General features: G+C 54.9%; 4 protein-coding genes across 6 annotated transcripts; all 4 read right to left on the bottom strand.

Moving 5' to 3' along the window:
• Window positions 1-1693: 1693 nt before the first annotated feature.
• ZNF692 (zinc finger protein 692) lies at window positions 1694-10491 on the bottom strand. Of its 3 annotated transcripts, none has more exons than XM_030006325.2 (12): window positions 10435-10491; window positions 9349-9545; window positions 9207-9238; window positions 8373-8795; window positions 7638-7686; window positions 7309-7452; window positions 6757-6885; window positions 4237-4299; window positions 3869-3947; window positions 3311-3425; window positions 2893-2992; window positions 1694-2422 (listed from the first exon to the last, which is right to left on the bottom strand). In XM_030006325.2, the coding sequence occupies exons 2-12, from the start codon at window positions 9534-9536 to the stop codon at window positions 1984-1986; spliced, it is 1761 nt and encodes a 586-aa protein (XP_029862185.1). In that variant the 5' UTR covers window positions 9537-9545; window positions 10435-10491; the 3' UTR covers window positions 1694-1983. The 3 variants fall into 3 exon arrangements, with proteins under 3 accessions (XP_029862185.1, XP_029862186.1, XP_029862184.1); XM_030006326.2 differs by having other exon boundaries at window positions 10446-10465; XM_030006324.2 differs by lacking the exon at window positions 10435-10491 and adding an exon at window positions 10332-10412.
• Window positions 10492-11155: 664 nt separating this feature from the next.
• LOC115337861 (killer cell lectin-like receptor subfamily B member 1A) lies at window positions 11156-15095 on the bottom strand. Its single transcript, XM_041121804.1, has 5 exons — window positions 14145-15095; window positions 13904-14035; window positions 13588-13742; window positions 12540-12655; window positions 11156-12441 (listed from the first exon to the last, which is right to left on the bottom strand). The coding sequence occupies exons 1-5, from the start codon at window positions 14323-14325 to the stop codon at window positions 12318-12320; spliced, it is 708 nt and encodes a 235-aa protein (XP_040977738.1). The 5' UTR covers window positions 14326-15095; the 3' UTR covers window positions 11156-12317.
• Window positions 15096-16283: 1188 nt separating this feature from the next.
• LOC115337915 (C-type lectin domain family 2 member E-like) lies at window positions 16284-22542 on the bottom strand. The gene is made up of 7 exons (XM_030006354.2): window positions 22524-22542; window positions 20064-20257; window positions 18971-19027; window positions 18439-18531; window positions 18153-18337; window positions 17941-18044; window positions 16284-17593 (listed from the first exon to the last, which is right to left on the bottom strand). Exons 2-7 carry the CDS (start codon window positions 20086-20088, stop codon window positions 17461-17463), a joined length of 597 nt encoding a protein of 198 aa, XP_029862214.1. The 5' UTR covers window positions 20089-20257; window positions 22524-22542; the 3' UTR covers window positions 16284-17460.
• Window positions 22543-23083: 541 nt separating this feature from the next.
• Window positions 23084-25184, bottom strand: LOC115337860 (C-type lectin domain family 2 member A-like; the record flags this gene model as incomplete). The annotated part of the gene is made up of 5 exons (XM_030006265.2): window positions 23084-23337; window positions 23709-23812; window positions 24085-24266; window positions 24583-24693; window positions 25103-25184. Coding segments are annotated over 5 exons (618 nt in total), but the record flags the coding sequence as incomplete, so codon positions are not given.
• Window positions 25185-25943: the final 759 nt, after the last annotated feature.

Genomic DNA, 25943 nt, shown 5'->3' with positions numbered 1-25943 from the left:
AAACCCTAAAAACCAACAATCTGGTGTCTTTCTGTGCTGGCTGCGGAAGGAAAAGCTGCTCTGGGGTCAGGCTTGGTCCTGCAGCAATGCTACTGCTGCTGAGCAAAGCTCTCCTCTGAGGTGAACAGAGCTGGGGACACCTCTTCTTGTCCCCAGCCAGCTCAGGGCTCTCAACAGAGTTTTGGGGTCTCTGTGGGGGGGGTCTAAGTGTGGGATGGGTGCAGCTGAGGAGTACTGAGCCATCCCCCTACCACCACCAGCCAAGAAACACCCCAAGCTTTGAGCCCCACAAAATGGCCCCTATTCAGAGCCTTGGGCTCCCTGTAATTTTAAATTAAAGTGACTTATTTAAATGCCCCCAAAGGCCCATTTTTGGAGGTTTAAGACCCTCCCCACTGTCTTCTTGCATATATCTATAGATACATTTTAAACTCTTTAGTCAGCATTGAGGCAACAGCTCTGTTTTCTTTCAGAGCTGCTAGAAAAGGGATATAAAGCCTTTAAAATAAACCCTGGGAGAGGCAGAATAAGGGGAGAGAGGGACCCTGGGTTGGGGGAGTGATGTTAGGAGCTTACATTGCAAAAGAGGGGGGGGGGGTCCCCATGGCCCTACCTTCACCTGGTAGCATCAAGCCCTTCTTTTGAGGGTGAAAAAAACCCTTTTTGGGGGTGGGTAGAAGCCCCCTGATGAGGGGATGCAGCCTTTCTGCAGGCAGTTGCCAACTGTGTGTGCACGGGGAAGGAGTGGGTGGATGAGGGGTGCTGCTGCCCTGTTTCATGCTGTGGGGAAAATTGGGGTGCCGATTTGCCCCCCACAGCCCAGGAAATCCCCCCGTTTCTGCTCTGAGAAGAAAAACATTAAGCAGCAGGAAAGCAGATGCCCCAGAGCCGGGGTATCACAGGGCATCTCTGCACCATCACTGACCCTGCTATTTATCCCTGGTCTGGGAGCTCTCATGGAGCCCTCGCAGCCCCGTTTTTGGGTCAATTACTTCATTATCAGCTTCTCTAATCGGATAGCCGACAGCACAGTTTGGATACAGGGCTGTGCTCTGGCTCATCCCTCTCCAGCAGCCAGAAACAAAAAGCTGTGGATGCTTAGAATTGCAGTGGAAAAACCCACCTTTAATGCCTGTCTTCTCCCTGGAAATGTGCTTTTTTTTTTTTTTCCTTTTCCTCCCTGCAAGTGCTGGTTGACTTGTAATTCCTACAGCCAGCCCTGTTTCAGGTCCCCGATTCCCACAGGCGCTCCAGTGAGCTCCGTCTTCCCTGCAGCCCCTTTATCTGTGTCAAAACCATCTTCTGGCCTATGCTTGCAGGGTTGGTTGGTTGTTTGGTTTTTTTTCCTGATAAAGCCTGTTGAGCTGGCAACCTTCAAGGCTGAGTAAATATTACAATCCTTTCCAAAAACATTCAATAAAAGGCAAGTGGCGTTTATAGGACATGAGGAACCATCACCAGATCAAATAACGCCCGTTTCCAAGGCCAAAACTGATACAGCCTCAGTTGCCTCCACCTACTGTTGACTTCCCAACCTAAATCACCCTTTTTTTATTGTGCTAAATACAGACAACCTTTGGACAGGGTGTCGAGGCGGGGCTGCACACATAGAAATCTCACTCTTCTACCTCTGCTTTCCATAGAGACTCAGCACTGAGGCGCAGAGGTGGCTGGCGCAAGCGGGGAAACCCACTTTTATACAAAATAAGTCTTTATTGAGGATCCTGTCGATGACTTTGGCAACCTTACGCTCCCTCCTCGCAGCGAGGGAGTCGAGCGAGAGGCTCTCCACCTGCGGCAACACCGCTGCGAGCTCAGGAGAAGCTGGGATTTCCCCCGGGAAGCGCCGGTCCTTGCCTGTCCCTTGTATTTTTGGCACCTGCACATGCTGCTGCCACACGCCGCGGGGTCCAGCATCGTTTCACCTTACCCCATCCTGCTCTCTGGTCGCTCTTTTGGCCAAGAACAAGATGATGAGTCCTGCTACGACCCAACGCTGTCCATCACCTGGCCTCGGGGCATGCCTGGATCCTGCCCGCTATATTCAGCTGAGGCTGCAATGGGAGGTGGGGTCTTCTCCAGTTCACCACCGCTCACCAGGGTGTCCCCAAGCCCTGGCATCTCCAGGGGTTCCACGGCCAACGTCCCAGGTGCCTCCGGGTGCTCCAGCCCTGCCTGCGTCCCTGCCTTGAAGTTGGGCGGTGGGGATGGCACCATCTGCCGCTGGCCCCCCTCGGCCTGGGGGGGTCCGCTGGGCACTTCAGGGTGACTTTTGCTTTTGTGGGCGGTGACGTTGTCTTTCTTCTCGAACTTCTTGCCGCAGATGTCGCAGGAGAACTGGTAGAAGGAGTCGGCGTCGTGTTTCTTCATGTGCCAGTTCAGGGAGGCTTTCTGGCGGCAGGTGAAGCCACAGATCTCACACCTGGGAGAAAACAGAACGAGATTCAAGGTAAAAGAATCAAAAAAAGGTATTACAAAGGATTAAGCCCGAGGGAGAACTGGCCCCGCCTCATCTTGATGCTGCAATTCCATGTGAGTTTAGCAAAGCCACCACTCTCCACTGCTGCGTTAGCTCCGTGTGGCTTCAGCACACCCTTGAGGCATGGAAATGCATCACATTTGTTAAGTCCCAGCTTATTAATCTTCTCCAAATCAAGCCCACACCCTGAAGCTGATCCTGAAGCTGCTGAATCAGAGCGCAGCCAGCCTCGGAGGCAGAAACCTTTAGGCAAAGCAAAAATAACAGCCAGTCCTCTGGCTACCCACGGCAAGGAACTTGGCTCTCCCATGGAGCCACGCACTGAGAAGCTAAATTTGGGTTGAAAAGCGATGGGGAGAAACCCTGATGCAAACCAGAGAGTCAGCGGTTGCATTGATGGGACCGGTACTTACTGCAGGGGTTTCTCGCCTGTGTGGATGCGTCTGTGGATGATCAAGTTGCTGCTGGTACGAAAGGAACGGGCGCAGAACTCGCAGATATAGTCCCGCTTGTCTGTAGGGCAGAAGAAAAAAGGATTAGGGGCTGTTCCACCCTAGAAGAGCAATCAGGGGGCTTTGGGGATGTATTTTAGGAGGCACGATGCTTTCCCAGCACAGAAATGGAGATGAGAAATGAGAGCTTGACAGTAGATCTCGGGAGCAAAAAGCAAATGGTTGTGGTAACATCTACCAGGGATGCAAATGTGAATGGTGAGGACGTGGGTATGGTCAGCTGTAGCCCAGCAGAGGTGGGACCAGTGCAGGAGAGGAGGTATAGGGAGATATATATCCATATAGGGGGTATGTGCCCACACTGAGGCGGGCGACTCACCGCTGTGCAGTTTCTCGTGCTCCTTGAGGTGCTTCTTGAAGTTGAAGGACTTGCCGCAGCTGGGCTCCGAGCAGGTGAAGGTCTTCTGGTGGACGTGCTGGTACTTCTTGTGGTGCTGTCGTTTTGGGGAGAAAAAAAGGGAGTAAGAAGCGAGGAGGTCAGCGCTGAGAAGCTGCACTTGGAGAAAGCCCAAGGGCACCTTCCAGTGACAACCTCCCCCCGCCCCGTTTTGCTCCCTGAAGCATGTGGTGGAACTTCAAGTGACCTCAGGCATGCTGAGCTGCTGCTGAACACATGGGGCTGACAAGTCCCGTATCTATTATCCAGCTTTGGAAAGCCACTGGCAGTTCAGGTTGCCCAATTCCACCTCTAGGCCAACAGCCAAAATGCCCAAAATGGAGCTTGGACAGGCAAAACCTGACCCATCAGGTGGGTCACCAAAGCTGCTGGTGGCCCCAGAAGAGACTGGGAGTGGGAGGGATGCTTGTGCCCAGCTCAGCTGCACCTCCTGGGGCGTGAGAGGTGGATTTAAGCCCAACGGCTCCCCCCAACCCTCACGTTCAGGTACTGGCGGTTGGAGAAGATCTTGCCACAGCCTTCAAAGTCACACAGGAGGATCTCGCGCTTCGCTGCCTTCCTGCAGGAGTGAAGGTGGAAAACCATCGTCAGTGAGGACATCAGGAAAGCCGAAAAAGCGGTGGCTTTTGGATTTGGCACCCCACTAGGTCTTCCTCACCCATCTTCCCCCTTACCCGCCCATCAAAAGCTTAATTTAAGCAAATAAAGCCCTTCAGGAGGCTCCTATCAGAGCAAGTGTTGCTTGCCAAGGGTGTCCCACCACGGAACAGCTGAGCTGCACCTTCTCGTCTTCCCAAGGGTCTGGGAAATGGCACAGCAGCTTCCCCTTCCCCACCGGCCCCAGGTACCTGATCCTCTTCGGGCCGATCTGGGCCACGTCCTCATCGCACGGCTGCGCTCGCCTCTTGCAGCTGCAATGAGAAAGAAACATCTTGAGTGAGGCTTTAGTCCCCAGGCACAGAGCTGAGAAGCTGTGGTCCTCCAACCTCACAGCTGATGGGTTTCCAAGCAAACAATACATTAAAACCATCCTCTGGGCGACCATTTCTCTTTTATTTCTTCCATTTTGGGAATTCAGTATTTCTTCCCATTGGAGCAGGAAACGACGTTAACAAATGCACCTTTCAGACATTATAAATAGGAATGTATTCTTTATTACTCATTACAAAAAGTCTTTCACATGGTTTTGGATATGTCCCAGGACATTTAAGATTGCTGTCAACCTCACACCAGCCTCGCTGTGTTCACATCAACACAGGTTTGATCTATAATTGATCCACAGCTCCTTGGAAACAGCAGCTATTTCTGGCTGACACCCTGAAATAAAGAAAGATGCGTTAAAAAAACAGGCGTGCTTTTGTGGGGAGGAGAGATAAAAAGATCATTAATAGATGATGATGCCAGACCACATCCTCAGCACTAAATAAAAATAGGGGCTGGGCATCTTTGTCCACAATCTCTTAAAAATGTTTAATCAGCTCATGATGGCATTAGCTTTGGGAAGCGAGAAGAGGATGAACACACTGAAGGCTGGAGGTGCTCTCTTTTGCTGATAAAATAGTATTTTATCTCCATTCTTCCAGTTGCTGTGACAAAAAGGGTGGGGAGGTGGGAATTAATCACACGCTGGTAAATAGGATCTCTGTAACCAAAAGCTGAGCCTTCAAAAGGGCACCACCAACTTAAAAAGTTTAGGCAGGGCTTTGGAGAGGCGGGTAAAAGCTCCAAGACTGCACTGGTTGCCCAGGAAAGTCAACAACCGCTTTTGTCAGCCACTTCTGTAAATCTCCAGGTGCATCTTTAGGCACTGGTGTACTTTCGGAGGTCTGAACACCAGGGTTTTGAGTGGAAAGCATGCAGCACCCAAAAAATGCCAGAGGGATGTGAAAGAAGTCCCTCTTTTAATTCACTTTTGGCCTTAACTAGGACTACCTTGACCTAACCCAAACCTTTCCACCCTCAAATTGAATTTGAGAGCCTGGTGTTCCCCCAGTGCTACATGTACAGCGGTGGGCAGGGAGAGGAGAAAAGCAAATGCCAGATTTACCATCACATTTTCCTTTGCTGGGACTGGGTCTCCAGGAGGGTGTTTGTTCTTCCAGCGAGCTGCGAGGCGGTTTCAGAGCTGCAAGGAGGCGGGAAGGGCGTTTAGCACCGAAAAGAAGTGGCAATACCATGTCAAAGTGAAAAAGCAAATCAATAAAAGCCTTAATGGAGCAGCATGATACTTACGTGATGAGTTTTGGGGCATGTGTTTTGCTGCCAGTCCCATCTTCCATAGGACACACGAAGGCAAGATGCATTAGAAGGTGGTGTTACGTGGTCACTCCAGCTAACTCCAATGAAAAAGGGGGTTTTAACACCCTTGTATTCAAAGTGTAAGAAAATCCAGCAAGGTGACATCTCCTTGTGTGTCAGACCCAAGAGGCAATGCGTGGACCATCCTCATGTTTCAGCACTGAGACCAACCTCTATTTAATACTCTTGCATAAAGACCCAGCAAATAATTGAGTGATGATTTGAGCTTATTTAGAACACAAAAATGAATTTTGAGCCCACATGGCTGGGAAGGAGAGATTAAAATCTACCCCTCAGCCTCAAACAGGCAGTGGTAAAGAGTGCTTACAAATTATTTAATCATGGTCATTACCAAGCTGTCCCTTGACCAACACTTGAGGTTGGCAGCGCTGCGGTCGCTACTCACCTCTCCCCATGGGCTTGAGCTGCTGGTCAATATAGCTGGGCTGTATAGAGCTGCTCTGGCTGCTGGAGAAGTCCCGTATCTATAGGTAGAGACAGGAGTCTCTGTGCTTATGCAGGGGGTGGAACATATGGATTTTTTGCTGCTGTAAACCTCCAGGCTGCTTGGAGGCTTTATATATGTGAAAGAAGGGCTTCAGCACCCACCACGGTGATGGCTTAAGGGGTCTTCAAGCCCTGCCCAAGCAGCATATCCTTGCTCCCCGGCCACCTGAGCATGGGGACCAGCTCCATGAGAGACACAGCAGATGAAATGGTGACTCATTAAGGCCCCCCCGTAGCAAGATCCACATGCCAGACCCCGCCTTTGCAAGCTCCAACACCCAACAAGGCCTGGCAACGCAGCTCTGCCCTGCAGACAGCGGCACCGCAAGGAGAAGGATTAAACCACCTCGGGTACATGTGCCTTCTGTCCTGTCCAGAGCTCAAACATCATTTATTGTTGGGTTGGATGGTTTCCATCTGGTTTCTCAGCATGGAAAGCAGCAGCATCTCCAACATGCCCCAAAACGCTCGTTCAGTGGCCATGGAGAGATGGATGCCCCAAGACAGGCAACCCCAATGCTCATCCCCAACATCACCACACCACTGCAGCCATCGTGACTCACTTGACTCGTCCACCCTTCTCCTCCGATGGGCTGGAGTTGGTCAGGTTTGGCTCATTTGGGGGCTGCTCCTCCTTTACGGATTTCTTACGAGCTTTGGTCTGGCTTTGTCGTCGCTGCAGCTCAGCGTCACTGGGGGAGAAGACAGACAAGGGATAGGCAAGGTGGTTTAGATGGTTGGATGTGGTAGGACATTGGTTGGATAAGGTTGGACATGGTAGGACATTGGTTGGATGCAGATGGACACGGTTGGACTAGGTCGGACATGGCAAAGACCCAGGCAAAGATACAGTGAAAGAAGGTGCCTCCCCAAAAGGCTGTGCCCTTCTGAGCTCAGAAGCACCTTATCTAGGTGATATGAGGACATTATTCCCATTTCCTCCCATCTCCGCTAGGGTCAGGCACAGCAAGACAAGGTGGTAGAGATGTAAGGTCTGAAACCCTTCCAGTGCGATACCTGTCTAGACTGGGACAGCATGACTGGGAGCCTGTGGACTGGCTCTCATGTGGTCCCAGTCTGTGGGCTCCTTCCCAGCAGCTCTAAATGCTCCTCACCTGTCCAGAGATGGGTGGTAATTCTCATCACGCAGATCATCGGTGTAGGCGAGGTCATCATCCTCAGCAAATTCCTCATCCTCCTCTTCCTCCTCTTCTTGGTGCTCAGCCCCCTGCTCCGCCTTCTCCTCCGGGACAAGTGCGCTGCAGGAATGCAACGGTCAAAGTCAACTCTGCCACAACGGGTTTTAATCATGGAAGGTCTTTGTTAAAACGTTGGCTGCCCATTGGAGAACACAAGGGATGAGATGGATGGGTCCAAACTTGACCTTCAGCTCCAGGGAGCCCAGTTATACACTGGGGTAAGACTCATGCACGCCACCACTCACCTCCCGTGATCTTTTGCCACGGTCCCCGTCTCCATTGGCACCTGGGGAGCTGCAAGGAGATGACAGGAGTTGCGGTAAGCTGAAGTGGGGCTGGTTGAGCTGGGATGTTGGGAGAGGCAGAGGAGAGAGGAGGAGGACGGGGAGTGGATCTGGCAGCAGGGTTGGGAAACCTTCAGGTGTTGGAAAGGACCTGCATGGTGCCATCCCACTGACCAGAAGAAATGAGGGCCAAGTTACTTCAAAATACTCTACTCAAGAAGCTCAACCTCTTCTCAAGTAGCTACTACAAGGCACTGTATGGAAAAAAAGAAGATTTTTCTTCTCGGTTTTCAGTCTGGGTAAACGACAGGAGTTGTGGCTCTTGGAAACTGCTGAGAGCTGCATCTGCATGGGCTCAGAAAGTCTTCTGCTCAATGCCTGTAATGAACCCGAGGCCCCCCAGCTCTGCTTTTCCAAGGGAAAGGAAGGAGAGAGAAGATACGGGCTTCTTTTGTGGTAGGAACAAGCCCAGTAGGAGACTCCTCTATCTGTTTTTCCAGCAAAGGCCCAGAGATTTGTTTTACGTGATGGTACTGTCAAATCTGGAGCAAGAGGGAAGCAACAGGGTTGGGGCAACATCTGATCCCAGTGGGAAGGCGGTTGATATGCCCCTGGCACTGGGAGAAGGGCTGAAGATGGGGAATCAAGAAGCCAATGGAGAAATGAGGGTGGAGAAGGGGACACAGAGGAGCTCACCTGCGTTGCCATCATCAGTGTCATCACTACGAGCTCCTGGCTCTTCTGTCTGGTCCCCGTCACCGACGGGCAATTGAGCTGCTCCCTCTGGTTCGGCTTCGCCCTTCCCAGAGCCGGACTCAGCAGCCACCCCTGCTTGCCGGAGCGAGCGCCGGCGGCCGGTGGCCAGTGGGGAGCTGCACCCCGAGTCCCCCTGTTGTTCCTCTCCATGGTGGCCGGTTGTGGAGGTACGGTCCCCTGCCACCCCGGGGACACCCCAGGAGAAGCTGTGCCCAGCCACGCACTCCCACACCAGCTGGGACGTGCTGCCTGGGGCCGGGGGCTTCACATCAGGGACGAAACCGCACTCTTGGCCATGACCGTGGGACAGGACGACCAGGCGCTGCAGGGCATCAGCATGGAGAAGGTTGGGCTCTGGCTCGCCTGGTGAAGATACAGAAAACAGACAAATTGGTGAGAAGTGGCTCCAAACTTTGGCTTTTCGGTTGTTCTCCATCGTGTAAAACCAGCGTAGGGTGGGTGAGATGTCTGCAAGGGTTTCCGTTCACCTTTCCCACCATCTCATGCACGCTCTGATGTTTCCACCATATTAAGAGCTCCCCTTTTTTAGCAACCCCCAAAACCTCAGATAGCTCCCCCCAAAAAAAAAGAGCTGGGGATGCCAACAACCCCAATGCAGCCAAACCCAGGGAGCGATTTAGGGGGGTGAGCATCTCCAGGTGCATCTCCAGCACCCAAGCGCTCAATGCAACAGGAATCTTCTCTCTTCACCGTAAACCTCTTTTGGACCCAAAATAATCAATGCCAACATGGATTTGGGGTGGGAGCACCAACCTGGGCTCCAGACGCAGCCGTGGGAGCTGTACCTGTGGTGGGAAGAAGGAGAGTGAGCAAGCTTAAACCATTCATTTCCCCATCCCAAGGGTTTTTAAGGGTTTTTTAAGAGTTTTGCAGCACACGCCACGCCCTCACTGACCTGTCGAGGAGGAACTGGGCCAACTGGGAGTGCAGGGCGAAGCCGAGCTGCTCCTTGAGGCGACACCAGCGCTCCAGGTGCCCCCCGATGCGGATGCGGCACTTGCTGCGGCGGGCGTCCAGCTCCCGTCGCTTCTGCCGTCGGATGCAATCGGGGGCCCGCTGCCGGCCCGGGCGGCCCGGCTCCATGGGGGGGGTCTGAGGATGGGGGGGGGACACACAACAACACACAGAGATGGTCACGAGGGATACGGGGGTGGCCAGGCTCCATGGGGTGGTCTGGGGTGGAGGGGGGAAGATGAGGACATGGGGACATGGGAGGGGTACGTGGAGATGGTCCAGCTTCCATGGGGGGGGGGGGGTCTGGGGGGATCAGGGAGAACACAGGGACATGGGGGATGGACACATGGGGACAGCGCAGCTCCAAGGCGGGGGGGGCGCGGGGGGGGCCATGGGGGTGGCCTGGCTCCATTGGGGGGGTGACAGGGGACGTGGGGATGGGGGACGACACGGGGATGACCCAGCACTGGGGGGCCACAGGGTGGGAGACCTGGGCGGGGGGGAAGCCCCGCCTCCCCTCTAGACCCCGCCCCCACACCTTAGCTCCACCCCTCCAAACCCCCAACAGCGTGCCTCGCCCGCTCAGCCACGCCCACCCCCGCCACGCCTCCGCTTGACCCTCCCCGCCCTTTCCGCTGGTTCCTCCCCCTCATCCTCAAGTCCCGCCCCCTCCTCCGTAAAACCCCGCCCCTCTCTCCATAAGCCCCGCCTCCCGCCTTCCCGCCATTTCTCCCCCGAGGACCCCCCCCCCCCCCCCCTCCCGCCCCCCCTTCCCCCCCCCCCCCCCGCCGCGGCCCCGTTCCCGCCGCCGGGCCTTCAAGCGGGCCCTGCGGCGGGGAAGAGAAACCCGACAGGAAGAGAAGGGCCGAGGCTCCGGCCCGCTACCGCCGCCCCCTCCGAAGCCAACCCGCCCCGCCGGCGAACCTCCTCCGCCGGGCCGCGCTCCATCTCAACCCGAGGTGGCCCCACCCCGGGACCGTGCCCCCTTTAAGAGCCAAAGGACCCCCCCCCCCCCCCAATGGCTCACTGCTCAGGGACCGGGACAAGATGGCGGCGGGCCCGCCTCCGCCTCCCCGAGGCGGCGCATGCGCGCTGCGCAGCCCTCACCCGCCAGAGGGCGCGGGGGTAGGCGGCCCTGGCGCGGGGGCTGACGGGAGCTGTAGTCCCGGGGCGCGGTGCATCATGGGAAACTGAGGCAGGGGCCTTCTCCGGTTTGGGGAGGGGGAGAGACGCGACGACCCTTGGGATCCCCTCGGTGTCACCCCCCCAGGCCCCTGAGAGAGCCATGACAGTGTGGCGACGTGGAAGGGTGGGCATCAGGGCTGCTGCAGACAGCCCCTTCCCAGTGCTCCCAGTCCAGCCATCCTCGAGGCGCCCAGTTCAGGCAGCTGGGTCCACGCAGCAGGGACGGGAGGCAGCGCCAGCCCACGGGGCAGTCCCACCGAGCTTTGCAGCTCGCTCTCAGCTGGGGAAACCCCCTTTTGGGGGGGTTTCTGAGACAGGGAGAGGCTCCTCCACCTCCCCCATCACCCCGGAGGTGGCAGCTGTCCCCCCAGCCCCCGGCCCCCTCCTCTGCTCGGCAAAACGGGCCCTCCGTGAGCTCCGGGCCGGGCACTGCCTGGCAGCGAGCTCCCTTGCTGGGGGTTTGGGATTTCTTTCTCATCCTCCTGCCGCTTGTTTTTTCCTTTTTAACCTGACACTCTCACCACTGTGCTTCCCCCCTGCCTTGGCAATGCTCCTTCGAGCACCGGGCCATGAGCATCCGCATCCGTCTCCTCTGCTGCCCCTCAGTCCCTTCCCGGCATGAGCCACTTCTTGGGTGAGTTCTGGTGTGCCTGGGGTGAAAGCACGACCGGAGGACGGGGATGGTCCGGGAGGAAGATCGAGGGGACGCTGGCACAGGCAGAAAGCCCACAGGCAGCTCCCCAGGGGGTTGGATGGTTACCGTAAGTCAGCACTTCAGAAACTCTCTGAGACTCAATGTTGGAGTTTAAGAAAGCAGGCGTTCTTTATTGCAGCGCTGGGTGCGCGGGGGATCGCTCCACCTATCGTGTACGCCAATTCTTTCAACAGTTGAGATTAGATACAAAATGGACATACATATTCATGATTATTCCTGGAAATAATCAACATAGTCATCTAAATACCGGCATTCATTGATATATGTAAATGTCCTTGGCGCAGGCGCACTCGAGATCTTTGGTGGTCTTCAGGGGCCCTCTGGTGGTCTTCGATAGTCTTCCTCACTGTCTGCTAGTTCACCCTCTTGTGGTGATTTTGTGCAGTGGGACACTTTACAAGTTTTCATACAAGTTATCCTAAAGAATGTTCCTTAGTAACTCTAACACTTTTCCTGATTTTTATTCTTTTAACACAAGCCACATGGACGCTTTTAAGCTGAATTATCTAAAAAGGCCTATGGTTCTCATCTTCCCAGGGAATTCCAAGGTCGACCAAAAGCAATTTCCTCTGCTATCTTACGCATTTTGCAACATACAGGTTTTCTTATCCACCACTACTCAGGATAACAAGGCCACTCTGTTCCTCTCGCAACAGAAGATGTAAAGCATCTTGTATCAGGATGGGGCCCTGTGTACCCCGGAGCCGTGGAAGGGTGAGGCAGGTCCAGGGGCAAGTGCTGCCGGGCAGAAAGGGACAGGTACAGCGTGCACGAGGGCGTGCACGCACATGCACGAAGGCGTGCACGCACACGCAGATGGGTCCGATACAGGAGGACGCTCCCTCCAGCCCTGCCTGTCAGCAAACCTGCTTGAAAACACCACAGGGAGCCCAGCTAGCGTCATTATTCACCTGCGCACAACAACGCCAGCGCTGCCTCCCGTGTTCCCCCCCTGAGGGCCTGATCCTGGCCCGTCCCTCCCGGCCACAGCCCAGCTCGGGGTCCCCGGCTCAGAGCTGTGTGGCTTCTTTCCGGCAGATCCACTGCAACCCCGCGCTGCAGCTGTCGGAGCTGATCCTGTCCTCCCTGACCACCCCGCAGCTTCTGCCTTCGTCCCAGGGGCTCAGCTGGAACCTGCGGGGGCAGGAGGGAGCCCGTGTCGGGGCACGAGGGTCCCTCGGGTGATGGTGGAGGTGCCCACCCCGACGCCCACCCCTCCCCACAGCGCTCACCGGCTCTGGTCCAGGCGGGAGCCGTTCAGCCAGGTCCAGCCCTTCCCGCCGGGGGGGATGGAGAGGCCGATCCAGAAGTAGCTGGTGGGTTTCTGCACAATTTCCTTTACGAAACCCTAGGTGGGGGAGAGGGCGGGGGGCGAGGCCAGCGTTGATAGCATATTTCCATACATTCTGTATGGTATGTCTAAATATTTTGATGGTTTTAATATTTTGTACCAGCTGTGGAAACTGGTTTGCTGCTAGGTGACTGTAAAAGTGAGATTTGGTAAATAATTATTAGAAATCTTATACTAACACGATGATTGAAACAATAGACAAAAGGATAGCCAAGCAATTAACTAGTAGAGGTAGGTACTCATAAGTTTTGCAGTTCTTTGCTCTTATGACAAGATGTTCCTGTACACTAGATGAGAAAAATGCTAAAACTGACCACATGTGATTGAAACTGCCTTAAGCTTCAAGATGAAAGAACAAGGACAAGAATAAAGTCTTCAAGGACAGCCAACAAGAACTTCAAATGGGTCGGTGGTCACAAAAGCAGCCCTTCGACTCAAATGGATCCTTCATTGCACGTGATCGGATGTAGGCAGTACTAAGATAATCACTTGCAATCATTTTTATGTATATGTATACTAATCTGATTAATATGCAATTAATTATTCTACACAACCTGTTAGTGCTACAGCTGTGGCATGCACGCTAGGTGGAAGTATCCCCCGTGCATCCAGCGCTGCAATAAAGAATGCCTGCTTTCTAAAACTCCAAAATGAGTCTTAGAGAGTTTCTTCGACCAGCTTTTCGGTATCAGCGTGCCACCCCATCCCAGGCTCCAGCCTGTCCCCGCGCAGCCCCCGACCGAGGACCGAGCCCCACCGTTGTCTCCCACCCTCCGACGCTGGCAAAGGCACCCCGGAGACTCGGGCACAGGGGCGGGTGCTGGCCCCAGACCCCCGGGGAAACCCTTGGCCCTTCCCCAGGTGCCACCAGCCCCTGGGGCGCAGTCATGGGACCCCTCCTGCGTCCCCGATGCCATCGGTCCCTTTACCAGCTCATCCTGGTCCTGTGGCATCAGCAGCTCGGCACCCCGCTTCACGCAGTCCTCCCGGCTCGCGCTCCAAGGCTTGATCCTCTCGGCCACCCAATAGCACTTGCTCCCGTGCAGCATCCAGCCCGTGGAGCAGAGCTTGCACCCCTCACCCTCTGCGGACGGACGGACGGACGGACAAACAGACACCGCCACGCTAAGGCACCCCGGGGGAGCCCTGCCTCAGCCAGGCTGGGGACGGCACCCTTTGGCCGGAGGGGTGCCTGTTGGGGAGGGGGGGTGTCCCGCCGAGGGGACCCCGCGGGGGGCGGGTTACCTCGCAGGGGACACAAGCTCTTCCTCAGCTCCAGGGAGATGCAGCCCAAGCCGGCACACTGGCATCCCCGCGACGCGTTCCCGCACCCCGCGGACCCCTCGTGCCGTCCCGTCTCCGCCACCAGCCAAGACACTGGGAGAGAGGGACGCTGAGCCGGGAGGGGGGCATCCTGTCTCGGGGATGGAGGGGGCACCCGGCCACTCCCACCCCCCAAAAAAAAAGCCCCTGGGGGCCAACTCACTGCACAGCACGAGGGACAGCACCAGGGAGGCCACCAGGGCCCCGAGGAGGCAGCGGGGATGGTGGGGGGCTCCTGCGAGGACACTCGCCCACCGTGGGGCAAAACCCCCCTGGGGGTCTTGCAGCCCAGATCCTGCGGTCAGGGGAAGGGCTAGGAAAAAAGTGGGGGGCCTCGAGAGCATCTGTCACCCCCCCCCAGTCCCAGAGAGCCCAAAGCAGGGTGTCCTGGGGCAAAGCACCCTGGCGAGACCCCCAAGCCCCTGCAGACTCCCCTGCACAAAGGTGCGACCCCAGGAAGGGACCAGCAGCAGGAGTGGGGCGTCCCCCAAATCCCTCTGCTCCCTCTTTTGGGGTCACAGCTGAGAGGCCCAGCTCGGTGGAGGCAGGACGGCACCAGCCCAGGGTGTCTGATGAGCTACAGCCTCGAGAAAAGCCCCCCCGACCCTCCTCTCCCAACCCGTGCCTCCGTTTCCCAGCTTGAGCAGCTCTTGGGGACCCGATGGGCAGCGTCACCCCGCTTCTCCCCGTTCTCAAGTCGCACTGGTCAGCATCACCCGTATTTCCTCTCCCCTCCACAAATTCGGGGGACACACACCCCCAGCAGACACGACCCCCAATACCTGCACCCGGGAGGTGAGCCGGGCTCCCCGCAGCACCCCACTTGCCCCGTCGGTCTAAGACCATGTAGCCGTCCTCGTCCTCCATGGCGTGGAAGAGCCGGGAGGGCTCGGGGCTGGGGACACGGAGGAGGGGACAGGAAACCAAAGCCCCGATGGCCGCTCGGGGTTGTGCCATCGACGTGCGAGCTGTCAACGGGGCCTGAGCTTCCTGCCACGGCCACAGCTACGCAGCCCCAAAGCTGCTGGGGACAGCAGCCCTGACGCCCAGGTGAGGGGCACTGGGGGAGTCCATGGGGTCGGAGTCTTCCTCTCCGCAGGAAGAAGAACTGGGGTACGGGGCTGCGCCCCGTGGGTTTAGAGCACAGGGAGCTGCAGCACAAGCTACTGCAAAAGAAAAGTAGGAAAATAGCTCTTTTCTTCCCCCTGGGAAAAAAACGGTGGAGGAGAAAATACATAAATATGTACGTTTTTGTGGAGGTCATTAACCAGCTTTCACCCTGACGAGCTAGCGGCTGCGACTGCACAAGCCCTGTGTGCAGGGAGGCACAGGCACATTGGGAAGCCCTGGGTCCCCAGTCTCCTGCCTCCTAATTAGCAGCTATTTCATTAGCCTAAGTGAGCACGATTTTATCTGCTCCTGGGCTTACCCATCTGCCATCCTTTGCCAAGCACAGGCAAGCGCCTCCGCTCAGCATGCCAATGCAACTATGAGGTGGGACTGCCCCAGCAGTGCTCCTCTCCCACCCCCGCTGCCACCTGAACCCCTAACTGGGACACTGGAGGACAGACGGACTGGGAGCACTGGGAACGGCCCTCCCACACAGCCACCACACCAGCACGGCCCTCACAGGGGCTGCGGCCAGGTTTGTTCACCCGCCGTCCTGGTCGGATTCCTCCCCAGCGCCCACGGCTGCTCTCAGCTGCTCCTGGGGCTCCTGCGGCAGCACCTTCTCCAGGGGTCAGGACTTGGGGGGGGCCCTCCCTGAGAGCCCCCATACGCAGAAAAACAAGGGGAACTGGGGAGGGACGGGAGTCAGGGGGAGCCCCAGAACTCGCCCAGGCATCGGGCAGAGCCAGCACTGTGTGATGGGCACCAACAGAGAGCTCCAGCCATCCCCCTCCAGCAGCCCCCACGGCTGAGGGAGGAGACCCCAGGGGGGCAGCGGTCCCCTCCCGCACGTGCTGACCTGGTTCAGGTTTTGGGGGGGAAAACACCCCCATGAAATAAATACTGCCACTGGAAACAGCATCCGAGTGCAGGACGCCAGGCTGATTGCCATCGTGGTGCTTTTGAGGTTCCCGGTGCAGGGTCCCATGGAGGCAGACGCTTGTGCCGCGATCCGGAGGGATCAGCTGCACTCCCACAGCCGCAGCGCTTTGTTCCGCTGGATTTGCCAGAAAGAGGCCACTGAGATTTAAGCCAGAGGAAAAGACTGTCACGACCCGGACTGGACAGAGCAGGGAGTCGTGTTGAACTTGGAATTCCCTCGGGCTAAATTAAGGTGAAATGACACCAAACCATCAGTTGAACGTTTTATTTATGACAGAAGCAAACTGAATTTGGGAGGCCTAACAGCAGGCGGTGTGCTCTCTCCCAACAGGAATAGGCATGGAACTACCTCAGTAAACTGTGTAACCCGTGGTAACCATATACAGCAATTCAGGGAATAAGGAGAGAAAAGGAAAAAGAGAGAATGAGACAGGAGGAGAAAAAGGAAGAGAGAAAGATACCCTCGGTCCTGGATCCCACCTTGGTTCAGTCGGCCAAGAGGTCCAGTTGTGGCAGGCTTGCGCCTGTGGGGCTTCAGTTTGTGCCCTTTTATCATCTTTGCCCCTCCTTTGGGCGGGCACTCGAACTCATCAAGCTAATTAGGTGTCCTGATCAGTTTGTGAGCCTTTGGGCTTGGGGGTCATCTGGGGAGTAGCTTCCCCCTCCCTGCAGACGTGATCTTTTCCCATGCACGGTGAGCTGTTCTGCTCAGCGTACCCAAAACAGCGTTATCCGAACAGGGAGCTGTGCACCCTACAGCATGCCCTCCCCCTCCTGTTGCTGATGTCCGGTGCTGAACGGCTCCTTTTCACATGTGGCTCTTGCTAGGCAGAGTTTGAGCCTCAGCAGAGTTCATGGCTAGGCAGAACTTGCCCCACCACAACTTCTTTGAGACATTAACGCTTTCAGTCTCTCACAATGACACGAGGAACAACGGGGACAGACTCGGTACCAGGCATCTCACCAGGACGCCAAAACACATCCCAGAGCAGCGGTTCGGTGGCTCCCTGTTGAGGCTGGGGTCTTCTCCCAAGCGTTGGCCAGGGTGGACTCCAAAGCAATTCTGTTTCATTTCTCCACTTTGCATTTCTGCCCCTCACCTCCAGCTCCTCCAAATCCACCAAAAAACAAATACACCAAAACCAGCATGACTGAGCTTTGCAGCACAGCACCTGCCAGCAAAGCAGAGAGTTTTCCAAACCTCTTGGATATTCCCAAGTCCACAAAAGCTGGAAAGACTCTAGTGGTCAGACTAAAGTAAGGATCCCTTGGTGACGGCTCTGTGTCATTGTCATGAGGAGTTTCTGCTTCTGTAAGCTAAAATTAAAACAAAACTGTACCATTGGGACACTCACTACCATGTTGTGTAGGGTTAATAGCAGCTTGTGGTTGATCTTCTCTGCCAACGGGGAAATTTCAGGTGAAATTCAGGATTTCTGAATCCTGCTAGGGTGCTTTTGTGGGTGGCTGCAGACAGAGTATTTCATCTGGGAGCACCAGTCGCTGCTGATCCCGTCAGCATCGATATAGGCACATTGGCCCTTGCCCCGGACCTCGAACCTGCACCAAACAGCAGAAGGAAAACTCAAAGGGAAGCCAAGGGGTTGCTGTCAGCTGCAGGTCAGCGGCTGAGCATCTCCCATACAGGCTAACAGCGCTGCAAGGAGCAGGGACCACCCTTCCCCAGCAAACAACCTGCCCCATGCAGAACAAAAACTGCCTCCCAGTCCCCAAAGGGGGGAATATTTTCAGTTGCTTGGTCCCAAGGGGAGCTGATCCAGGGATGCCCTCATTAAAATTATTTTTTATCTTTCTCTCTCTCTACATGTGTCTTCTTGCATTCAATCCCTGACCCATCTCAGCCCAAGACATGATTATGTTCTCCAGAAGAAGAAGAGGGGACGTACCGGTTGCTGAAGAGAGACCCGTTGGACCATTTCCAAGGTCCAGAGCCTTCCCTGTGGAGACCGATCCAGTAATGCAAGGAACTCCCATAGCGCAAGAGGAAGTGCTAGAGGGGGGAAAAAAGCAAGCATTCACGCTATGCCCTCCAGGGGAATCCCAAATCTGCTCCCCAAAAGCCACTGACACACCACTGCCTCAGGGATTTCTCATTTACCAGCTCCTCCTGGGTGTCGATGGTGGCCAAATGGGCTCCGAGAGAAAGGCAAGAGATCTGACTCCTGTTCCAGTCTGCTTCATCCTCCACAAAGTAAAAGCACTTCTCCCTGTACCTGATCCCATTTTCCAGGCAGCTGAGAAGCACAGGAGAGGAACAGGATGGACAGGACGGGCATTTCTTAGCTGGAAATAAGCAGAACACATCCTGGTGACTTACACCACTGGGCTTTCTCCAGGGGAGGAGAGGATTTTGATGGTGGGCACCTCCACCTCCAGACACTTACCTGCCAGCGCGATTATGGTGAGAAGCAAAGCTGCTATGACCACAGTGACCCCGATGGGGACCTTTTTGTCTTTAATGCACTTGAGGCTAAAACCTGGGGACAAACTGCGTGGAAGAGGCACAGCCGGCAAACTCACAGCACAAAGAGCACCCCAAGCTCCCTGCAGGTCTTGTATTCCCCCCACGGGTGCCTTCAACACCTTTAGATACAGCCACAAAGCACGTGGGGGGCCACAGTGGGGTGCAGGCTCAGGTCAGGGGGTGCATCCCAGTGCTTTCCTCAGCCTCCAAGGATTTTTAGGGCTCCCTGACCTCATGGCATCCTCTCCATACCCCGTCAACCAGGAGAGACGGGCACCATCGCCAGGACCCACAGCTTCGGCTGCCCTGTGCCTCCTGCAGCTTGCAAACAGCTTTACCTTTCTTGCATCCTCCTCACCCCAGCTATTTTAACTACCTTTTAGCTGCCCACATCATGCTAAGCACAGCCACGACCTCCAAAACAATGTCCTCAAAACAAGATTGATGCTTACCGGTCCCTTCCTCCACTCTCTGCTGCGATGGCATCATTGCAGCAGTTGAGTCTTCGCCTGTGCAAAAGCAAGAAGCCTGTGCAAATGAAGTCAGTTACCGCTAATGCTGTGAAGTTCTTCAGTAGGACAGGCCTGACCCTGGATACTTTTCTCCCAGGACAGTCAAAGCAGCATTCCCCCTTGTCATGGTTTAACCCCAGCTGGTAAACAAGCACCATGCAGCTGCTCACTCATTTCCCCCCCCACTCAGCGGGATGGGGGAGAGAATTGGGGAAATAGGAAGTAAAACTCATGGGTTGAGATGAGAACAGTTAAATAGGCCAGAAAGGAAGAAAATAACAATGACAATAATAACAATAAGGAAACTACAATAATAAAGAATAGTAATATAGAAGTGATGCACAGTGCAATTTCTCACCACCCACCAACCGATGCCCAGTTAGTTCCCAAGCAGTGATCTCCCCAGGCAATCTCCCCACAGTTTCTATACTGGCCATGACATCACATGCTGTGGAATACCCCTGTGGCCACTTTGGCTCAGCTCTCCCGCCTGTGTCCCCTCCCAACTTCTTGTGCCTCTCCAGCCTTCTTACTGGAGGGCAGGAGAAGCTGACAAATCCCTGTCTTGCTGCAAACATTACTCAGCAACAACAGAAAACAGCAGTGTGTTATCAACATTCTTCTCATCCTGAACCCAAACATACCAGCTACTAGGAAGAAAACTAACTCTATCCCAGCTCAAACCAGGACACCCTTTCTTCTGGTTTACATGCATGGCAGGAAGGGAAACATGATTTCTGCCTTCAAAAAACAGGATTTGCTTTGTTTTTCCAAGCCAGCCTTCATTTTATTGGCTTCTGCCAGCTCTGTTTGCCCTGGACAGGTGTCGTCTCAATTACTGCCCCACTTCTTCAACTCCAAGGTGTTTTCAGCTCCAGTCTCCACTCCAGGACCCTCAGGTCAGCCCCCATGGTGCTGGGTGGCCCTTCAAACCCATCTGAGCCACGTCCCCCAGCCCAAAGCCAGAAGCACTCCTCCATCTCCCCACCATTTGCTCTTAAAGCCTCTAGGAAAGGGGATGGTGCTGATGTACCTGCATCCTGAAGAGCTTCCGCCATCCTGGTGCCACCGAGGGGACAGCAGGACCCTCCGGGGACAAGCACGTCCCTCAACTCCACCAGCAACAAGGCGAGCAGGGTCGAGAACACCTGAAGACCGCAGCACGGCACCAGGGACCTGCCAGGTCCTTCTCTGTCCCGGGGCTTTGCCAGGATGGTCCTCTGGTCACTAAAATAAAAAGCCAAAAAGCTCACAATCTCCCCAAAACCTCAGTGCTGCTCATCACAGCACTTTTTCGTCAAAGCACCTTTTCTCCCTTTTCCACGTCCCACTCTGTGTTCACTCTGAGTTATTGCTTCTCAAAACCTCCCACAACAGCGTATTTTCCTACGTTGTTCTTACAAACTGGTTTTCTAATTTCTTTTGGGTTTTGACGTTTCCATGGATGCCACCTCTTCCCAAAGCCCATGGCAACACATGAACAGATTCATATCTGACTTAGGGAAGCAAAAGCGGTCCTGCAGGACCTATTTGTAGAACATTCACATTTACAAAAAAACCCTCAAAAAACCCCCTAACCTAGAACCCGCTATAAGCAAAATAGAAAAACCTGCAGATGCTGTTGCCAACAAGCCCTTGAAGTCACCAAGAGCTGCAGCTCCTGTAACAAAGAACTTCCATGTAAAACTACATGTACAAACCTGACATCAGATGCACAGCTGGTGTTCCTGTTTAATACCAGCATTGTAAATACAATACAGTTAAATAGGACAGAAGTGAAGAAAATAAGAATGATACGACTAACAACACTAAAATGACAATAATACTAATAAAAGGATTGGAATATACAAGTGAGGCAGAATGCAATTGCTCACCACCCGCCGACCGATGCCCAGTTAGTTCCTGAGCAGCAAGAAAATTAACTCTATCCCAGCCGAACCCAGGACACCCCTTCATCTGGTATACATGCATGGCAGGAAGGGAAACAAGATTTCTGCCTTCAAACACCAGGATTTGCTTCGTTTTCGCAAGCCAGCCTTGAATTTTTTGACTTCTGCCAGCCCTTCTTCACCCAGACCGCCTGCCCAGGAAGCCCTGAGCGGGGACGGTTAAGGACGAGCCAGCCATCGCTTCCTCCGGGCTGCGGGCTGGGGCCCCTCACCGCCTCCCCTCCTGGGAAGCCGACGGGCGGACAAGGCGAGAACAGCCCCCCTGGCCCCCGCAGGACCCCCTCTGCCCTGCAGCGAGGGACCGACTCCAGGCAGAACCGACCCTGGTCCCCACCTGCACTACGGCCCAAGGAAGGCTCCGGCCGCTCCCGCCGCCATCACACCCCCCGGAATGCTCTGAGGTGAAATGGAGTGCGGATGTAAAATCACCTCCACGTGGCCATCGGCGCTCTTCGGCTGATAATGCGCAAGGCGGGGAGAGGGCGGGCAGCCCGCCAATCGAAGAGAGAGGGCGGCTGAGCTAGTAACGCGTGAACATGAGGTGCTGGGGTTACTGGTAACAAGAGCTGGCATGAAACTCCCTCGGTAAACGTGCAACTCGTTCTAACCACGTACATCGACTCAGAGAATAAGGAGAGCCCTCCCCGTGAGTCAGGAGGTTCAGAGCAGACCCCCTCGCTTTCTAGGCTCCTTCTGGGAGAGGAGCCCAGGGGCAGCTGGATCCACTCCCAGTCCCAGACTGGGTCAAGGGTTTTGTGTCTAAAAGGATGAGCTGTAGGGATTATGAAAAGGAGAGAGGAAGAGCAAGCGAGACAGAGAGAGAGGGGAAAAGAAAAGAGATGTCACCGGTCCTGAGTCCAGCGTTGCTCCAGTCAGCTGAGATGTCCAGTTCCAGTGGGTGCGCCCGTGGGGCTTCAGTTTGTGTCCTTTCATCATCTCCTTGTCCCTCCTTTGGCCGGGCACTCGAACTCATGAGGCTAAAGAGGTGTCATGCGGGGTTTGTGCTTCCAGAACCTTCCGGAAATGGGTCGGTGGCCTTGGGGGTCCTTTGGGAAAAAACTTCTCCTTCCCTGCAGACATGACGATCGTTTGATCTCTGCCCATGCAGAGTAAGCTGCTGCATCCTCCGGCACGGTCTCACTGCAGAGTTCATCCTTAGGCAGAACTTGCCCCACCACAATGTTTGAGACATTATCTCAACCTGTGAGAGACTGAAAGAGTTAAGGACAGTTTAACCAAACAGAAAGGAAGAAAATAATAATGACAATAATGGCAACAAGGAAATTACAGTAACAATAAAAGAATTGGAATATACAAGTGACGCACAGTGCAATTGCTCAACACCCGCCGATCGACACCCAGTTAGGCCCCGAGCGGCGATCCCCCCTGCTCCCCACTCCGCCCAGTTTCTATACTGGGCATGACCTTCCCCTCCTGGGAAGCCGACGGGCGGACAAGGCGAGAACAGCCCCCCCGGCCCCACAGGACCCCCTCCGCCCCGCAGCGAGGGACCGACCCCGGGCACAACCGACCCCGCTCCCCACCTGCGCTCCGGCCGGTCCCGAGCTCCGCCCGAGGAAGGCTCCGGCCGCTCCCGCCGCCATCACACGCCCCGCAACGCTCTGAGGAGAACCGGGAGGCGGCCCGCCCGTTAAAGAAGTGGCGCTGCCCCGCCCTCCGCGGTCACCAATCAGCGCGCAAAGTCCAGGAGTGGCGGGGCAGACAGCCAATCGCAGAGAGCACTGTGTCGCCTCTTTTCGTAAACGGCTCCGTGTGCCCCATCCGTCACGGGACTCCATGTTGCGCAATTTCGCCCCACCGGAGCTCGGGAAGGAGAAGTTCCTCCCCAAAGGACCCCCAAGGCCACTGACCCCTTTCCTGAAGGTTCTGGAAGCACAAACCCCGTGTGACACCTCATTAGCCTCATGAGTTCGAGTGCCCAGCCAAAGGAGGGACAAGGAGATGATGAAAGGACACAAACTGAGGCCCACAGAAACTTATAGACAAAATAGGGCTTTTGAAAGCACACAGAAAAGATCAATGAGCTTTTTATGATGCAGTGATCGTACAGCAGTGAGAGATCAACAATAGCCTAGCGGAAGAACTCATAAATGTTGGTGATAGAGTCAGATATTGGGATTTACCAAAAGAAACTGTGTTCGGTTCACCATCTGCTGGCAAGCGAATGGAGATGAAGCTCCTGTTTATGGCATCTTTTATTACGGATATGCTTTTTGCTTCCAGAGGATGTAATTGTCGGGTCTGCTGCACAGCCAGTTCTCCTTGGTGTGGCACAGGGACGAGCTGATCCTCTCCCGTTTCAGGTATGCACAGGGCCCACCACCCCGCACCTCAAACCTGCAATGCCGACACGCTCAGGTGAGCGAGAAAAGGAGGAAACTAAGAAAGCTACCCCCCAAAATTAAGAAAAACTGGGATTTCCTCTCTAGGAGAGAAGGGTGGCATTTGGCTGAGGGTATCTAAGAGGGGATCGGTGCGCAGCATCCTTGGTCCATCCCAAACCTCCCATGGAAAGCCAGGAGCTGCTTGGGCACGGTGGCAGGAGAAGGTCCCCATCTCAGGATGGGTCATCCCAGACCCTCTAAGATATCCCGTCCAAGGAGGGGGAAGCAATGCTGCAGCCCCCTGGGGCCATTTCCAACCACACCAAGAGGCAAACCTGCCCCAGTTGCCAACCCCGAGCACCCAACATGGACAGAGGGACCAACCAGTTGTTGAAGGCTGTGCCGTTGGTCCACCACCAGCTGTCATCCTTCTCCTTTCGCAGCCCAAACCAATGGTTAGCTTCGCCTTTATAGCGTTTAATGAAGGTCTTTAAAGCAAAGAAACATCATGTTTTAGCTGGTCTTGTCTTCCCCACCTCCTCTTTTCCACCTGTGTCCATCACCCCACCCAGAGATGGTGCTTTCCCCAAGACATCCACTCCCGGCTACAGCATTGGGTGCAATTTGGGGCCAAGCATGTTTCTGGTCTGGGTTTTTTTTCTTCTTTTTTGGTGGTGGGGTGGGGGGAGTGTCTGTTTGGGGTTTCTTTTTCATGTTTCCCACCCTGGTGCTAGTGTAGGGGCTCAAGCACAGTTCTCACCAGCTCATCCATCGTGTTGATGAGGGCCAGTGAAGCTCCCAGGGCCTCGCAGCTTTCCTGACTGGTGGTCCAATTGCTCTCAGCCTCAGACAAATAATAGCATTTCCCTTGGAAACCAAGCCAGGCGTCTGGGCACACGTGGGAGAAGTCGGGCTGAGGCAAACGGGATCCTGAATGGACAACTGCAAAAGAGAAAGCTGAGAGACATGTGGGCAGCCCTAAAAAGCAGGAAAATGGGATTTATTGTTTTTTTCCTGGAGGCTGCAGGAGGGAAATTGGGGATGATGCCCTTGGAAAAGGGAATGGTGTGACCGACTGAAGAGCCAGGATGCCTGGACAATGACTTAGGAAAAAAAAGGGGGTCCCGCATGAGGCGGGCTTGGTGCTTTGCTTGGGGAGCATCCCTGGATGCTAGGAAAATCCTGTGATCCCCCCTTCCCCAAAAGAGGGGTGCCTGGCCCGGATCCTCCCCATGCGGGATGCCTGGATGGGACTCACCAGTCAAGGCCACCAGCAGGACGAAGATGAGGAGCACCAGCACCACGCACAGAGGGACGAAAACCCGAGACGAGCGGGATCTTTCCCGGTCTGGCTTCTTGGTGTTGGACCCTGGGGGAGGAAAGAGCAGGAGAGGGTGTGGGCTGGGTCCTTTCCCTAATCCTGTGCTCTTTTTCTGCTGGATCCTCAGTCCATCCCGAGCCCCAGCTGGGACAGGGACCTTGTTGGGGCTCGGGAGGGTGGGGAGAGCTTGCAGAGGCTCAAGGGGCTGCCCGCAAGGCAGGGAGAGCGGACGTGTGTCCTTCAAAGGCACCAATGTGTGTTTGAGGACCTGGAGATGGATTTAGGGCTTTTCAGCCCTTAGAGGTGGCCGCATCACGAAATTTAGCGTAGAGGTGCCTGGGTTGATCTGCGCCCACCCAAAAGCTCCCTGCCCATCCCACTGGTGCTCCACCAGAGCGAGACGCTCTTCCCAACCCATGCCCTCACCCAGAGCATTGTGTTTTTTCCCCAGCATTACCCCACTTGCAATCTTTCTCTAGATCGTTGCAGTTGTTCAACACTTCCTCTTGGTCTGAAGAATCTGGCTTTTGTGCTCCTTTCCCCAGACAGAAAGAACGTAGAAAGGAGGACAAAGTGAGAGAAGATGAAAAGAGAGGAGAGGAAAAGAGAGGGGTGAGAGAAAGATAAACAAGAGAGGAAAATATTAAAAGATATTAAAAGAAAAATAAAAGTTATTAACTATTCACAGTTTAAAGGGAGTTTAAGCATTCACGAGGGGACACAAGTCTGTTAAGGAGTTGGGAGCCACCGCTGCAGGAAGGGAGCAAACTGCCTGACGGGTTGAAGCAGAACTTGCAGTTTGAACCCCTGCCAGGAACCCACAGGAAGGGAAGAAGCTGAATTTAAACCAAACCACTGCTGCCAGCAGCTGCTTGCAGCAAAGTTGTTTTGCTCACCGCAAAACCCCGTGCCTCACTTCCTCCAGCGTCCGCCCTTGCACGGAGCGAAGGGTACACTTCTTTTCCTAAACGTGAGCCAATAGGTGGCAACGGCCGTTATTCCCTCCCTGGGTCTCGAGTACTTCAGCATTACAAAAGAAAGTAATAAAAGCCTAGCAAGAACCTGCCCCAGCAAGGTGGGCTTGGTACAACAATGACATTTTGTTCTGGGAAGCAGCTCTAAAACCACATAGGGACCGGGGTTGGTTGTCAGTAAATAGAGCAGAAAAAAGTGCAAAGCCTCTCCCTTCCCTTGCACGGGGGATTTGCAGGAGGCAAATTCAGTGCTCGAAGATGTGCTCAGATCTAGTGTTTCAGAAGCAGTTTTAGGGTTAAATTTGGCAGCAGAGAAGACAAAAA

Source organism: Aquila chrysaetos, unplaced genomic scaffold (genome assembly GCF_900496995.4).
Source record: "Aquila chrysaetos chrysaetos unplaced genomic scaffold, bAquChr1.4, whole genome shotgun sequence".
In the NCBI taxonomy this organism is placed as follows: domain Eukaryota; kingdom Metazoa; phylum Chordata; class Aves; order Accipitriformes; family Accipitridae; genus Aquila; species Aquila chrysaetos.
Note: the sequence above shows the minus strand (reverse complement) of the source record. Positions and strands in the feature narration are given on the sequence as shown.